Source organism: Hydra vulgaris, chromosome 02 (genome assembly GCF_038396675.1).
Source record: "Hydra vulgaris chromosome 02, alternate assembly HydraT2T_AEP".
In the NCBI taxonomy this organism is placed as follows: Eukaryota; Metazoa; Cnidaria; class Hydrozoa; order Anthoathecata; family Hydridae; genus Hydra; species Hydra vulgaris.
The window spans coordinates 34,890,108-34,905,555 of NC_088921.1; the positions used below are offsets into that span (position 1 = coordinate 34,890,108).

At 28.4% G+C, this 15,448-nt stretch overlaps 1 protein-coding gene across 2 annotated transcripts in view; it reads right to left on the reverse strand.

Moving 5' to 3' along the window:
• Positions 1 to 15,448, reverse strand: part of LOC100206658 (putative leucine-rich repeat-containing protein DDB_G0290503) — an 88,788-nt gene that overhangs the window by 4,135 nt on the left and 69,205 nt on the right. For both annotated transcript variants that reach the window (XM_065790701.1, XM_065790702.1), the window contains 5 exons: positions 15,066 to 15,182; positions 13,987 to 14,888; positions 13,101 to 13,508; positions 12,798 to 12,919; positions 9,337 to 9,603 (listed from right to left, as the gene is read on the reverse strand). In XM_065790701.1, the coding sequence (XP_065646773.1) occupies positions 9,337 to 9,603; positions 12,798 to 12,919; positions 13,101 to 13,508; positions 13,987 to 14,888; positions 15,066 to 15,182 (1,816 nt within the window). The remainder of the gene's footprint in view (positions 1 to 9,336; positions 9,604 to 12,797; positions 12,920 to 13,100; positions 13,509 to 13,986; positions 14,889 to 15,065; positions 15,183 to 15,448) is intronic.

Consider the following 15,448-nt stretch of genomic DNA (forward strand, 5'->3'; position numbering starts at 1 on the left):
GGGCCTTTGCTACATAATTTGTGGGTCCCAAGCCACCTAACTGCATAATATACAAAGTAGTGTAGTTGTGGGCCTTTTAGTTGTTTTCCAGGCTGTAAAAATTATAAAGCCTCCTTATAAAATACTCCCTAACACCAGATCTTGTCATTTTAGACATAGTAAAAAAATAATTTTAATGCACTCTAACACTGTAGCACTTTAAGACTTCAAATAAGATCCTTATACTTAAAAGTTAAATCATGCTAAAAAATTACTCTACAAAAATAAAAACATTCGAAAAGCACGTCAAAAATAATTAGAACATTCGAATTTGTTCATATGAAGTAACTCAAACAACAATTTAATTAATTTAACGCTGTAAAAACTATTTCATATCAAATATACCAGTGGTAAAAGTTATTGTCTTTAGAATGTTTTTCGTACTTTTCTTGAATAAAAATACTACATTGTTTAGATTTTTTATGAAATAAGTATTATAAAAGAAATAGTCGGCAAATCTTTAATGTTTTAAATAACCGGTTTTTTAAGACGCTATATTTGGAAATTGAATAACCAAAAATTACTAGAGTATAACCAGTTATTGAGTAACCAGTTATCGAGTCTGGATGCTATATTCAGAAGTTGCAACTCTGATAAATACACACATTAACTTGCAAAGATATGCCAGGTAAACATGAAGCGAAACGTAAATATGCACGTCAGTGGAATGAAAAACAGAAGCTGATTTATTTCTTCACTGAGGGACCAAGTAACAATGCTCTATGTTTAATATGTAATGAGACTGTTAGTGAACTGAAAGGAACCAAGCTTGAACGTCATTTCGTATCAAAACATGAATTGTACAATACTAAATATCCTCTTGATTCAACAACCAGAAAAATAAAATACGACTCATTGAAAAGCTGTTTAGAAAAACACAAAAATTTGTTTCAACAAATGTCTAGCAGTGTTGATTGTGAAACTCGTGCCTCTAATATGGTGTCATGGATATTAGCAAAAAACCTGAAACCATTTACTGATGGTGAAATAATCAAAGAATGCATGATTGAAGCATCTAAATTTCTTTTCCCAAATGATAAAAAAATTCATGACAAATTTCAAAGTATGCACTTGTCCGCGCGTACAGTTACTCGAAAAATTGAGAAAATGGTTGTTAATGTTTATGAACAATTGTCAAACAATCTGTCAGAAGCTGAATTTGTGAGTATCGCTCTCGATGAGTCTACTGACCTTGTCGGTAAAGCACAACTCTGTGTTTATGCTTGTTTTATCACTATGAATTGTTGTTTATTTAAAGAACTGCTTGGAATTGAACTACTGGAAACAACTACAACTGGACAAGACATTTATGACAAATTGTTCAAAATATTAAAAAATAGGAAAGTGCCTCTTCAAAAAAAATCTTCAGTGTCACAGATGGCGCTCCTGCTATGATTGGAAGAATTCGAGAAGTTGTTACTTTGCTGAGAAATAGTGGTGAGTTTCCTAACAAATTTATGTCATATCACTGTGTGATACACCAGGAAGCACTGTGCGCTAAAGTTGCGACAATTGATGATGTAATGACAGCTGTAGTAAAAACAATCAATCATATACGTTCCAATGCACTCAAAAGGCGTCAATTTCGTGCGCTAATGGAACAAAATGAAGATGAACATGGTGATTTTCTTCTTCATTCAGAGGTATATAGACAAAAAATAAATAATTTACCATTACAATCAAAAATAAATGTTTGTCTATTTTTTGCAGGTTAGGTGGCTATCAAGAGGAAATATTCTTAACAGATTTTGGGAGTGTTTGCCAAGTGTACTGCAGTTCATGGTAACTCAAAAATTTTCATTCATTACAATGTCTATTGAAGAGTTTAAGTGTAAACTGGCTTTCCTTTGCGACATCACAGCACAATTCAATGTTCTGAATAAGAGATTACAAGGCTGCCGTGTGCTGGTTTGTGATTTGATCAACCACATCACTGTGATGAAGACAAAACTTAATTTGTACAAAACTCAATTTGCATCTGGTAGTTGTACTCATTTTCCTATTTTAAATGAATGTCAACCATCAAGGGAAATGTTATCGTCATTTTCATTAATAGTGACTGCTCTGTATGATCAATTTGAAAACAGATTTAATGAATTTGAAGACTTAAAAAAGCATATAGTTTTTTTGTGTTATCCATTTGACTTTGATATGAATGATATTAATATTCTAAAGGACTTTGAAGAAGCTGATATTTTAAAAGCAGAGGATGAACTAATTAACTTTCAATGTGACGACGAGTTGAGAAGAAAGGCAGCAAAAAAAGATGAAGATTTTGGTGAAAATTTAATTATTTTCTGGCATGCTGTCATGAAGGAATGTTTTCAGTTCTTAAAAAACATGCAAATAGACTTATCTGTATGTATGGCACTAGTTACCAATGCGAACAAACATTCTCAGCCATGAAAATAATAAAAAATGTTTACAGAACAAGACTGACTGACACTCATTTGAATGACCTTGTGCTAGCTGCAACAACAAAATACTCACCAAATTTTTAATTGTGTTTTATGTGTTTTTTTTCTTAAGTATGTATTTTGTATTGATACAATTATTAGTTCTATAATCTAATTCTATACTATATTCTGTTATATAGGTAATATAACCTATTTTATATATAATTTATTTATTGCTGTGGGCCACAACTAAAACAAGAATTTTGCAAGTGGGGCCCTTTGGAAATATGGTGCCGACCACTGATCTAGTTCATAAAAACTTAAGTTTTAATACATACATACATATTTATATATATATATATATATATATATATATATATATATATATATATATATATATATATATATATATATATATATATATATATATATATAATAAAAAATATATATACATACATATTTTTAAAAATAATATTCTTGTTAAAGAAATGTTTATAATATGTAAGTTGATTTCAATAAAAGGCAGCGTATAACTATCTTTAAATATATTTGATATAATAATATATTAACAATATTTCACTGACCAATTGTGGTCAGCGTTATCAGGTAATTACCTGACCAATTGTGAGGTAATTACCTGATAACAGTAATGTCGGCTAATTACCTGATAACCGTAATGCCAGGTAGTTACCTGATAACAGTAATGTCAAGTAATTACTTGATATACCTAACCCCCCCTTCCCCCATAGATAAAAAATCAGAACTCAGCGACCTCCATGTGCTGTGGTTATCTTTTTTTGATTAATTTATGCCCAATTTAAGTTCAGTTGTCCAATATTTATTATGTGCTCAAGTCCATTTTCTATTTAACAGGTCCCTAATATTATAAAAAAAAAAATTCTTCAAAAATAAGTCAACCTGGTACTCAAATGCAAAACTTTATGAAAATTCAAAAAAAAAAAAATTAATTTTAAATATATTTTTAAAAAACCTTATTTTTATTTAAAAAAAAATTTTCTGCCATATGTATATATATAAAGATATCTTTAAATTATTGACTGATTTCTTATTGTTCTTCTTGTTGGCAAAAAATTGCCCATTTATTTTAACCTATAAACCAAAATGGAAAGAATTATATATTCCCTTTGCAATAGTATTGTCTAAAAATGGACCTCAAATGACAAGGTTTGTTGAAAAATGTTGAAACGCCAAGATGTAAATAATCCAGAAAAAAAGATAAATTATGAATAAATAAATCATCAAATAAAGATGTCTAGGTCTGGGTGACTAAGAATTAGAAAGCTCTAACTAATGCAGTAACACTCACAATATTACTGCATAAATGATTTTTTAATTAAAATATTCATATATTGTTTACAGTAATACTTTATTCTACAGCTGCCTATGTATTTATAATATCTTACATAGCTTAAATACATTTTGAAATTAATAAACTATTGCTTTTTTTTTTTTGATAAATAATGTTTTTTTTCAATTATGTACAATACAAAACAACACTACTTATCACCTTTGATAATTAAATTACTACACAATCACTACAAAATTTGATAATTAAATTACTACAAAAACTACTACACCATCTACAAATGCTCAAAAAAATGTCTGAAATCTAACATTAAATTGGCATGGCATTAGGGATTGCATCTCGAAATTCGAGAATTCCGGAACTCGATTTCATAATATAGTTTTGAATTCCGAAAATTTTCCAGCGAATTGCGAAATTAAAATTTTATTTTTTCGTGCTCTCTCCAACTTTTAAATTGTGTTTTTTTTTCTGTTCATATAAATATTCTACATTCTAATTCTATAAGAAGAAATAAAGAAAACAATTGTAAATTACAGTTATCCTGCATAATACAAGTAGACATAGAGAAAACAATCCTAAATTGCAGTTATATTGCAGTTTCATGTCTTCATTTCATATCCACATGTAATAATTCTTATATTTGGTATAATCTTGTTCGTGTCTTATATTTTACAATTTTCAACAGTGTTGAGATTTGCTTCAATATTTAAATAGGTAAGCAATATTTAAATAGGTAAGCAATATTTAAATAGGTAAGCAATATTTAAATAGGTAAGCAATATTTAAATAGGTAAGTAATATTTAAATAGGTAAGCAATATTTAAATAGGTAAGCAATATTTAAGTTTTAATTTAACAACATTATTTGATAACTAATTAATTTTAATTTTGTTTTGTTTAACAACATTATTTGATAACTGTTTAATTTTAATTTTGTTTTGTTTAACAAGTTAAATTATTATCAACAGTACATCCTAAAATGTCTTCAAAGAAAAGTTATTTGGAATACACAAAGCAATGTAAAAATCAAAATTCTGTTTGGATTCATTTTTTAAGAGGATCAAAAAAACTAACAACAAAATGTAAAATATGTTATGAAATAGTAAAAACCGCTGGTTCAACAACAACACCGCAGCACATGCATTTAAGAACAATATACAGTATTAATGTATTAAAACGGGATGTCGTGCAAGATATAGGTCCAGAAAGCAGTACATCTATCGATTTGAGAAATTTGTTTTTGACTAGAGGCGCTCAAGATTATGTATTACCAAAACCACCTAACTTGATTCACAAAATGCTTTTAGAATACGCACAAAAAATGCAGGCTAAAATGATGCAGGATTTTATAAATTTAAAAGAAGATGGAACAAGATTTTGCTTAACTCTAGATGAATGGACATCTTCAAGAAACCGATGTTATTTAAATGTGAATGTCCATGGCAAGAAACAGTTTTGGAATTTAGGTTTAGTACCTGTTAAAGGACATTTCCCTGCAGAGAAATGCATTAAGGCTCTGAAAACCACATTGCAAGACAACAATCCAAATATCAATAAAGATATTATGTCTATAACAACTGATGGGGCAACTTTGATGTAAAAAGTTGGATGGTTTTTACCATGTAATCAGCAGTTGTGCTTCGCACATGCGATAAATTTAGCTGTAATTGATGTTCTGTATAATAATTCAAATACAAGTGAATTGGTGGCTCACACATATACAGAAAATGTTAGTGTAGAAGATCAAGTAAGTGACTTCGATGAATCAGATGAGGAATACATTGAAGATGAAAATATAGGCTTGATTGAACTAACTTATAATAAAGCTGAGCTTGTTGAGACTGAAGAATTTGGATTTAGTTTTCTCATCAAAAAGTTCATTCGATTGTAAAGAAATTTTGTTTTTCGAAAACATCAAATGGTATTCTTCAAATATACGTGAAACAATAATTTGGAAAACAATTGAAACTTATTATAGACACTAGAACTAGATGGAATAGCTTAGTCGAAATGCTTGAATGATTTAACAAGCTAAAAAGCTGTTAGAAAAGCATTGATTGACATTGCATCTGATATCACTAGATGCTGAAATTTTGTCTATTAAAAACATTATCTCTGCACTTCTCCCAGTAAAGCTTACTGTTGAAGCCCTTTGTCGAGAAGATGTAAATCTGCTTTCTGCTGATGTGGCATTTTTTTTTAGGCTTGAAAATTTCGAATCTGATGAACTTTCAAAATTAAAGAAGAAATTAGAAGACTGAATAAGCCAAAGACAAACTAATGTTTGGAACTCTTCAGTATTTACACAATGGCGGAAAAAGTGAGATTCACGCATCTTTCACTAGACCATTGAAAAAAACAATAGCTAAAGTTATTGAAAACTTTGCACAAAGATTGATATTTAACACTAACATGGAAACCTCCTCAGGCAAGCATTCAGAAGCTGACAATGTGATAGAAGTGATGTTGGAAGAACAAACTAAGCCCTTAACATTAATGCAAAAGTTGCAAAACAAAATTTAATTGAATATATTGTCCAACATAACGTCCAACTCAACTCAACAAATAATAAATAGGAGTTTAATTTCAAAAATAAATTCTAAAATAAAATTCTTTGAAGAGAACAGCGTTCATGGCAAAGTATTAGAGTCCGTCTAATCATACTTGATTTTGATTCCGCCATCGAGTGTGGAGTCTGAACGAGCCTTCTCAATTGCTGGAAACTTTAGTACAAAAGTTCGAACGAGACTCGGAGAGGCAGTTTTAAGTGATATCTGCTTCCTCAAGACATATTTTAGACAAATAAAACAAAAATTTTATATTTTTTATTATTAAACGATATACCATTTTAGAATGTTTCTGTACTAATTGAATTTGGTATAATTTTATATTCCATTTTTATTTTTAAAGAAAGTCTTTTTTATGCAATAAACAACAATGAATTATCTCAAAAAAGTTATTTTTATAGACATAAAAAACTTAGTTTCGAATTCCAATTTTTTTATTTTTGTCAAAATTTGCATCCCCTACATGATATAATATACTAATATATTTACATTATCAAAATTAAAATGGTAATTTTTTTTTTATAGGACAAGTATAGTTCCTGTATATAATGAGTGTAACACAGTAGTTAGGAAGTACAACATGACAAACAAACATTTCTATACAGTATACCTAGATATAACTTAGAGCTAATTTATTTATTTATTAAAAATATAAATTAAAATTGTTTCTACATGTATTTGTGCTTTGTACATGTATTTGTGCTTATGATGATCATATACTAGAATAAAAAAAACTATTCCAAAACTTATCCTAATAAAAAACAAAAAAAAATGCAAAAAAAAAAAAACAAAACACTAAAAGAAGAAAAAAAAAACTGATTTTTTTGCAACTCTAGGCAGGGCAGTTCTGTTGGAGAAACATAATTTTGAATTTGCTAAATTTGATTGATCAATTATCAACGGTGGTCAAGTATATGATTCCAAACAACAAGACAGAGCTCAAACCTCATAATTTCTTATCAAAGGATCAGAGATGATGAGGATTGTGGGATTCCAGATCTTGCTTTTGATAAGGAGCTCTTATTTCCATGTACTCCAGGTCAATTTTTGAGTCCACCCATTCCAATCAGCCAGTCAGAAGATTTCTCTAAAGCTGTAACTGTTTCAGCCATCACCACCAAGAATAGTTTTCCCTGTATTTTCCTTTATCTCTTCCAATATTTAGAGAACTATTCCTTGACCATTGAAATCATTCAAACTTCCTCTTTATGATCTGTTTTTTCCTTCTGTGTAACTTGTACTTTGCCTCTTAAGTCATGCTCAAAAAGCATGTCAGTTCAACGTAAACTAAGTTGATAATAAGAAGGAATAATAGCCATTTGGTTAATACCATTAGAATAATATTCCAATGTTATCAACAAAATGGCTATTATTTCTTTGCAAGTCAGACCTGTTCGCACTGCAGCCAAGTGCAAAAGAGGGTTGATAGCTGTAATTGCTACAGAAGAGAATGCAGCCTATGCTGAATGGCTTGTTGTGGGAGAAATTGAAACAGAGGGCCTTAATATTTTAAATGACGCAATAATTTCAGACGATTTGGACAGCCCTATTCCAATCATATCAATTGACAATTACTTAAAAAGTAATTGAATGGACAAAGAGGAAGGTAAATTCCTATGACCACTTAAAGTCTAAAATAATACAATTTTTTTATTTTAGAGAGTTTTACAAGAACAAACTACGCGAGTCAAACATGTAAATTCACTATAAGCACCAGGTTGAATTTCAAACACAGAAAACTATAATTCACATGTGAAAAGCAGCAACTAACATGCATAAATTAGAAACGGGTTTTATTTAAAAAGAAAAAAAGGAAAGAGGTCCCAACTTTATAACATCCTTTTAAAGAAGGCTATAGATAAAAAAGACAACCGGTGACAAAGAAGTGGGGGAGGGGGGAGGGGTTAAAAATTACTTAAAAAATGGTGATGCCTTTATGGGAAGCCCCTAATATTGCTAAAAAATAATTGTTTTCACATGATTATAATAATGAAAAACTTTGCATAACTAAAAACACATTTTGGAAAATATTTTCTATAATAATAAAAATAGCACGATATGATTCATTTATTTGATAACTGATGATTGAAAGGCTTCTAATGCATGTGATAACTGATGATTGAAGAGCTTCTAATAAATGTTTCTTAGTGCTTCTTTTGACGCTTGGATTCTTTATTTATTTAAGAACTATTTAGTTTATATTGGTTATAATAATATGTCATATAAAAATTAGCATAAAGACATATTTGGTCTTATGTATTGTTGAAACTAACTATTGTACAAGCTTGACATCCATTTTTCTCAAGATTAACTAATCCTCGTTTCTTGTTGGTAAACTTCAGCAGTCAACACATCCAAGTACATTAGTTTAAGAATTACACTAAAATCCTCAATAAGATGAGCTTCTGGCACATTTGCTGGATTCATGTCTTTTGGTATCAGTAGTATATTTTGTGACTTTAACACATCTGTGACTGATTTAGCACAGTGTGATGAAATTGAGTTAGGCCAAAGTACATATGTACCATCACTATGATATTTCTAAATGAATGGGAGCAACCGGTTGGATCTCATCACAAAATTTGTTTAAACTTTATTTCAACTTTTGATTAGATTTCATTTTCTTTTTTTCTTAATATTAACTTCTCATAAAATACTTATAGATAAGAGATGGAAGGATATAAAAACGAGAAACTGCTAATATATAAGAAGAGTATAAAAAGTATATATATAGAGTAAAATAAAAAGATTTTAAAATGTTTCATTTTATAGTGTTAATTTTTTAACATACATAAACTAAGGATTTAGGCAGGTATAATCTATGTATAAAGTACATTTATGGCAAAAAAATTCTTTTACAAAACATTGTTTCCCAAGAGTATGAATATACAAAAAAATTTGAGCTTGCCCTACATCTGTACTAAAACATTTTTTTGTACATCTGTATAAGTTTTAACAAGTAATATTTTTGCTAACTATTTAAAAAAGAAAAAGAATAAAAATATTACCATTATCTTTAGTAGGAGTTTCATTTAATAAAGCAAAATCTCGATCTAACTTATTTGTTACCAGCCAATTTTTGCTACAAAATAATGCACGACGAGTAGATGGCTCTGTTTCATCAAATGAAGCAGCTGAAGGGGGTCTTTCTAATTTTTCCTGAAGTTTATTACGCAATTGATTATCAACAGTAATAGCATGCTTAAGTTTTTCCTTTAAATCTTTAATATCTTCAAGCAAACCTACCATGATTTCTTTATCTATATCTGTTGTTTCTATGGTTAAAATTAAAGTAATTTACTTAATATAAGTTAGAATAGTAATTATTTTTTCAATAATTTATTCAATATTTAAATAAAATATATTTAATCAACATTTAATAAAATTTAGGCATAGTTAAAAATACTCAATAACATAATAAATATATTCAACTAATGGTTCTAACAAAAGTTTCATGCATTATTATAGCTGTTATAAAAGATGCAAAAATATAGTTATAAATGCAATTGGAAAAAAAAAAAAGAAAGAAAAAAAAAGGTGTATCATTTGTCACAGATGATTGATGATAATAGAGTCATGATGATCCATGATAGATAGAACAACCTGATTTATTATTATTATTCAAAGTGAAGTTATTTAATAATTAAAAAATAGCATTTCGAAGAAAAGATTTGCATGACGTTATCAATTCTTAGAATATTAGCACAAGTTGCTTTATCAAGCAAGTTTTTTTTTTTTAAAACATCTTCACTTCCAAGGCTGCAAGCAACCACTAAATAAAGTTGGAAGTTACTGGAAGAGAAAAGATGAAGATTGTAGAGCAAGATAATGATTGACAGTCGACTTAAAGGATAGCAAATTATATGAATTAGGAAAGCAAGATGAAGGAAGCGAATTCCAAAAAATGATGTTTGAGGACGAATAAGAGTTTTTGGAGCCTTTAGGAACAGTCACAGAAAAAGGATGAGACTTAATTGAATGACGAAAAATGCAGAAAAATGAAAGAGAAGCAACATTACGACGATGTGATAATAGTTGGAGGTTGGCTGCAAGAGTAGGTCCAACTATATTTACAATGCGCTTTTGCACCTTGTCTAAAAGAGAAAGGACATCATTAGATGATCCGCCCTAGATATGGCAACAGTATTCCAAACAAAGCCAGATTTGAGATTTATAGAAATAGAGAATAGAATCCGAAGTAAGAAAGTGTCGAGTTTGGTAAAGAGATTAGCAGATGCTAATTAAACCTTAGCAGATGTTAATTTTGCAACAGATTTGATATATGGTTTCCAAGAAAGATCAGAAGTAAGAGTTAATCCTAGAAGATGAAGATTGGATGACTCATCGAGTACATTACTGTTTATAAATATAGGAAGATCTAAATTATTGCGATAACAATTTGCTGAAAAAAATTGAATTTATCGGAATTGAAGTTCACCAGCCACTGTGAGCCCCATGCTGTAGCAGAAGTAAGATCCTTTTCAAGCTCAAATGCCCCCTCCAAGCAATCAGAGAGTGTTGGCTTCTTATCACAACAAGAATAAATGATAGTATCATCAGCAAACAATGCCACCTTAGATGTGAGAGTCTCTGGAAGATCGTTAATGTAAATTAAAAAAAGTATAGAGTCAAGGATAGAACCTTGAGGAACCCCTGAAGTTACAGATTAAGAAGAAGAGTGCTGTCCATCGAGGATAACTTTTATACTGCGATTGGAAAGGAAGGATTCAATAATCTTAAAGATGTTCCCAGATACACCATAAGAAAAAAGCTTATGGAGAAGACCAGCATGCCAAACTTTATCAAAAGCTTTTGAGATGTCAAGAGCGATGGCCTTAACCTCTCCACCTCTATCTAATACACGATAAAACCTATCGGCTATTACTGTTAGCAAATCAGCTGTAGAACGAGAAGATCGAAATCCATATCGATGGTCAGAAAGTAAGTTATTAGATTAAGATGAGAAATTAAGTGTTTGTTAATTAAAGATTCAAAAACCTTGCTTATGATAGGAAGAAGACTAATGGGACGGTAGTTAGACGAATCAGATCGTTCATCAGAATTTTTGAAAATAGAGATAATGGATGTTTTCCAGCAGGCTGGAAAACAAGACTCTGATAAGCACTTGTTGAATAGTTTTGTAATATAGACAACATCTCCGAAGTACACTTCTGCAAGACAATAACAGGTATGTTGTCCGGGCCACAAGTTTTAGAAGAGTCTAAGCAGGAAGTCACTTTAGATACAGAAGCTGGAGTGATACGAATGTCAAGCAATGAATCAACCTGTTTGTTGGCGATGTCATGTAGAACACAACTAGTGGAATCAAGAGGAGATATTGATGAAAGTTCTTAGCAAACAATTCAGCTTTGTCTTTAGGTGAGGTGACAAAGTCTGAACGATACAAGAGAGGTGGAATAACTTGTATCCTACAAGGCAGCAGGACACGAAGCAGATTGTATTGGGTTACATGTTACCAGTAGCAGGATAACCTGACCTGACAGTAAAAACAGTAATTTATAAATATGAACAGTAATTTATAAATATGAACCTAATTTATAAACATAATATGAACAGTAATTTATAAATATGAACCTAATTTATAAACATAATATGAACAGTAGTTTATAAATATGAACCTGACCTGGCAGTTAAAACAGTAATTTATAAATATGAAGGTAAAAAAAAGCATTGAATTTCTTGTAAATGTTTAGATTAAGGTACATTAGGGTAGGGTGAAAATTACTTTTTGAAAATTTTTTTTTTCTTACACCCCTAGGTTTGTTCTAATTAATAATATAACACTGAATTTAAAAAAATTTTAAGTAAAAAAAACATTTAGGGGTCTTAACTGACCCTTCCATTTTTAACAGGTCCTATTTTTATCAAAAAAAATTTCATCTAAAGTATGTCAACCTGGTACTCAAAAGAAATTTCATAAAAGTTTTAAAAAAAGTAATCAGATTTTATAAAATCATGACTAAAAAAAAATTTATTAAAAAAAACACCATAAAAACTTATATAAATAATATTTATATAAAATGATTACTATTTTTATGAAATTTTTTTTTGATAATATTAGGGACCCGTTAAATATTTAAGGGTCAGTTAGGACATCTATAATATTTTTTATTCGAAAATTTTTATACCATCTTATTCAGGACAGAAAAGAACACCCAATGCCCTATTCTAATGTACATATAAATACAAACCATTCAACTATATGTTTAATTTACTTTACACAAAAAAAAAAAAAAAAAAGATGTGAGCTTTACTATTATATTATTGATCTGCTCTTTAAGAACATTGAGCAGTTTTATAACCTTTTATGTAACTATGCTTTTTGAAACTTTATTACTATTATATATTACATTTATTTCATGAGAGTTCTATTTGAATTATATGTAATAAATATTATAATACATTAAAAACTATTTAAACTTTACTAAATGTTTAAAAATATTATTACTAGTGATTTTATCTGCTTTCTGTACAAGATGATCATGTACCTGCATTTCACTTTTTAAAGTGAAAGCAAGTTGATTTAGATCATGGATTTGAGCATGCAATCGCTTATTTTCTGCTTTGATACTAAAAAAAAAATCAATAATTTAAAAGAAACCTCTTTTTGAACAATATGTATCATTTTACTAAAGAAAAAACAAGATTACTAATCTAATTAAAAATACAATAAAATAAAATAAATTTATAAAAATAATAACAAAAATTTTATAATAAAAAATAAAAATAAAAATAGAAAAATTAAACTTACTTTTCTCTCTCTACCTGCAACATATTTATTTCTCGCTTCAAATGTTGACATTGTTGGTCAAGCTCTTGAATCTTTGCACGCATACCATCATTCTCTCTAAATAATGTTACTCTAAGATGAGGATCATTTAAAGAACTTGCTTCTTTTTCTATCAAATACAATCGATCTTCAAGTTTATTCTTTAAAATATCGTTGCTTTGAATAGCAAACTGCAAGTGTTTCTGAAGTTTCCGCATTTCCTCAATATGAAGAGCAATAGTGTTATCTATTGGCATTAATATACTTTTGTCAACAGTTTGGGAAAATTGATGATTCAATGGAGAAAGAGTGTGCTTAGAGCTTGTGTGTACAGGAGAAAATGAATCTATCTGACTTCCCAAATTATTCAATACTGTATCTTTTTCACTTCTATGGTATATAATTAAAAAAATCTTCATTTACATTAACTTCATCTTTATATTATATATGTATTTTAATAAAAACAGTTTTAAAGTAATTTCATTTTTTAATATTAAACATTATATAAAGAAAATATTTAATATTAGACAATATATAAAGAAAATGTCAGTTTACTAACTGACCTTTTCTTTATATATTGCATAATATTATTTATTGTATAATACTATTTGCATATTAGATAATATTAACATTAATATATTAATATGTATTAAAGTATACATAATATAAATAAGAATTTTTGTATAATATGATGTGATTTATAATACTATTACTATTTATTATGTAAATAACAAAAATATCATATATATTTTAAATATTTTATCAAACAAAATTATATTACACACTATTGATAGTATGTATGCTAATTTTTTTATAGTTAAATGGTACAAAATAAAAAATAAAATTAAAATTCAGAAAAGTAACTTACTCTGTATTTTCATTGGTGATTTTTTGAGCTTCAAAATTATTTTGCAATTCTAAAGCTTGATTAGACTCCTTAAAATGTTTTACTTCTTCTTGCAAACGTAAAATGTCATAGTTTATAATTTTCTTTGAAAGATCTGCTTTTAAAGAAAATATTTCTGAATTTAAAGCTATAATTGTGGTCTTTGATTGCTCAAGATCATTAACATTTTGCAAGTTAAGTTTTTTTAAATTTTCTAATTCTTTTGAAAGAGAATCAATTTCATGTTTGCTTTCCAATATTTTAGCTTTTAATTCATTGATTATAAATTCAAAACTAATTGATGTATTCAGTTGTACAGAATCATTTTTTTTATTAGTTTGTAGTTGCAAAAGGTCAGAAGCTAAAACTTTCAACTGTATTTCGTAGGCTTTCTTTTGATCGTCTAGCTGCTGCTGCAAATGTTTGTTTAAGTTTTCATAGCTACGCAAATGTTCTGAACAGAAGTTAAACTCATTTTTCACTATATGAAGTTCATTTTCAAGCTTTTTATTACATGACAGTTCAGTTGCAAGTTTATCATTAAGCATTTGAACCTGCTGTTCAGCTTTATTCTGAATCTCAATTAATCTATTATTTTCGTCAACTATCTTTTGATATTTTTGTGAAAGGTCTTTTATTTTCTTCCTTAATCTTTTGTTTATGTTGCATAATTCTTTAACATCATTTTTCAGGCGGTCTTTTTCTTCATGAGAATTTGTCTGATCAACAGAGAGTTGATTTTTTAACTCATTGATCAAAGTTTGTGATTTTTCGTTATTTTCTTTTAATTGGTTTAAACTAATTTCTTCTGTTTTCTGTTCCCTTAGTTCATCGAGTTCACAGGTTAAGATATTTTTTTCATTTTCTAGCATATTAATCCTGTTCTTAATGAAAAAAATTAATATTAATCCTGTTCTTAATAAAAAAAATTAATGGTAATCCTGTTCTTAATAAAAAAAATAATTATTAATCCTGTTCTTTAAAAAAAAAAAAAAAAGTTAGAGTATGAATAAGAGAAAGTATATGAAATATTTAATTTTTTATTAATTGAAAATAATTACCTTTTTTTCATCAAGTTCATTCTCTTTGTTTAATAAAAATGCTTCAAGGATTTGCTCACGATGGCTTGTTTTAATTGTAGAATGATGATTAGAGTCACTAATGGAACCTTCAAATGACTGAAAAATCAGGAAACTAATCAATTAAAAAAACTTTTGATAGAATATAACTTCTTAGAATTTGTTCAATAAAAGTATACACATTCTGAAAGTTAATTTAATTTTAAAAACTGTTCATCTGAAAAAATATGATTAGAAATTTTTGATTCTTACAGTTATACAGCAAACTTTTGTACAAATCGGAAAGTTTTTATATTTAATGCCATGTGTTTTTCCGACCTATAATTTTAGTCAACTTCAAAGACCTGATCAAAAGTGATTGCTTA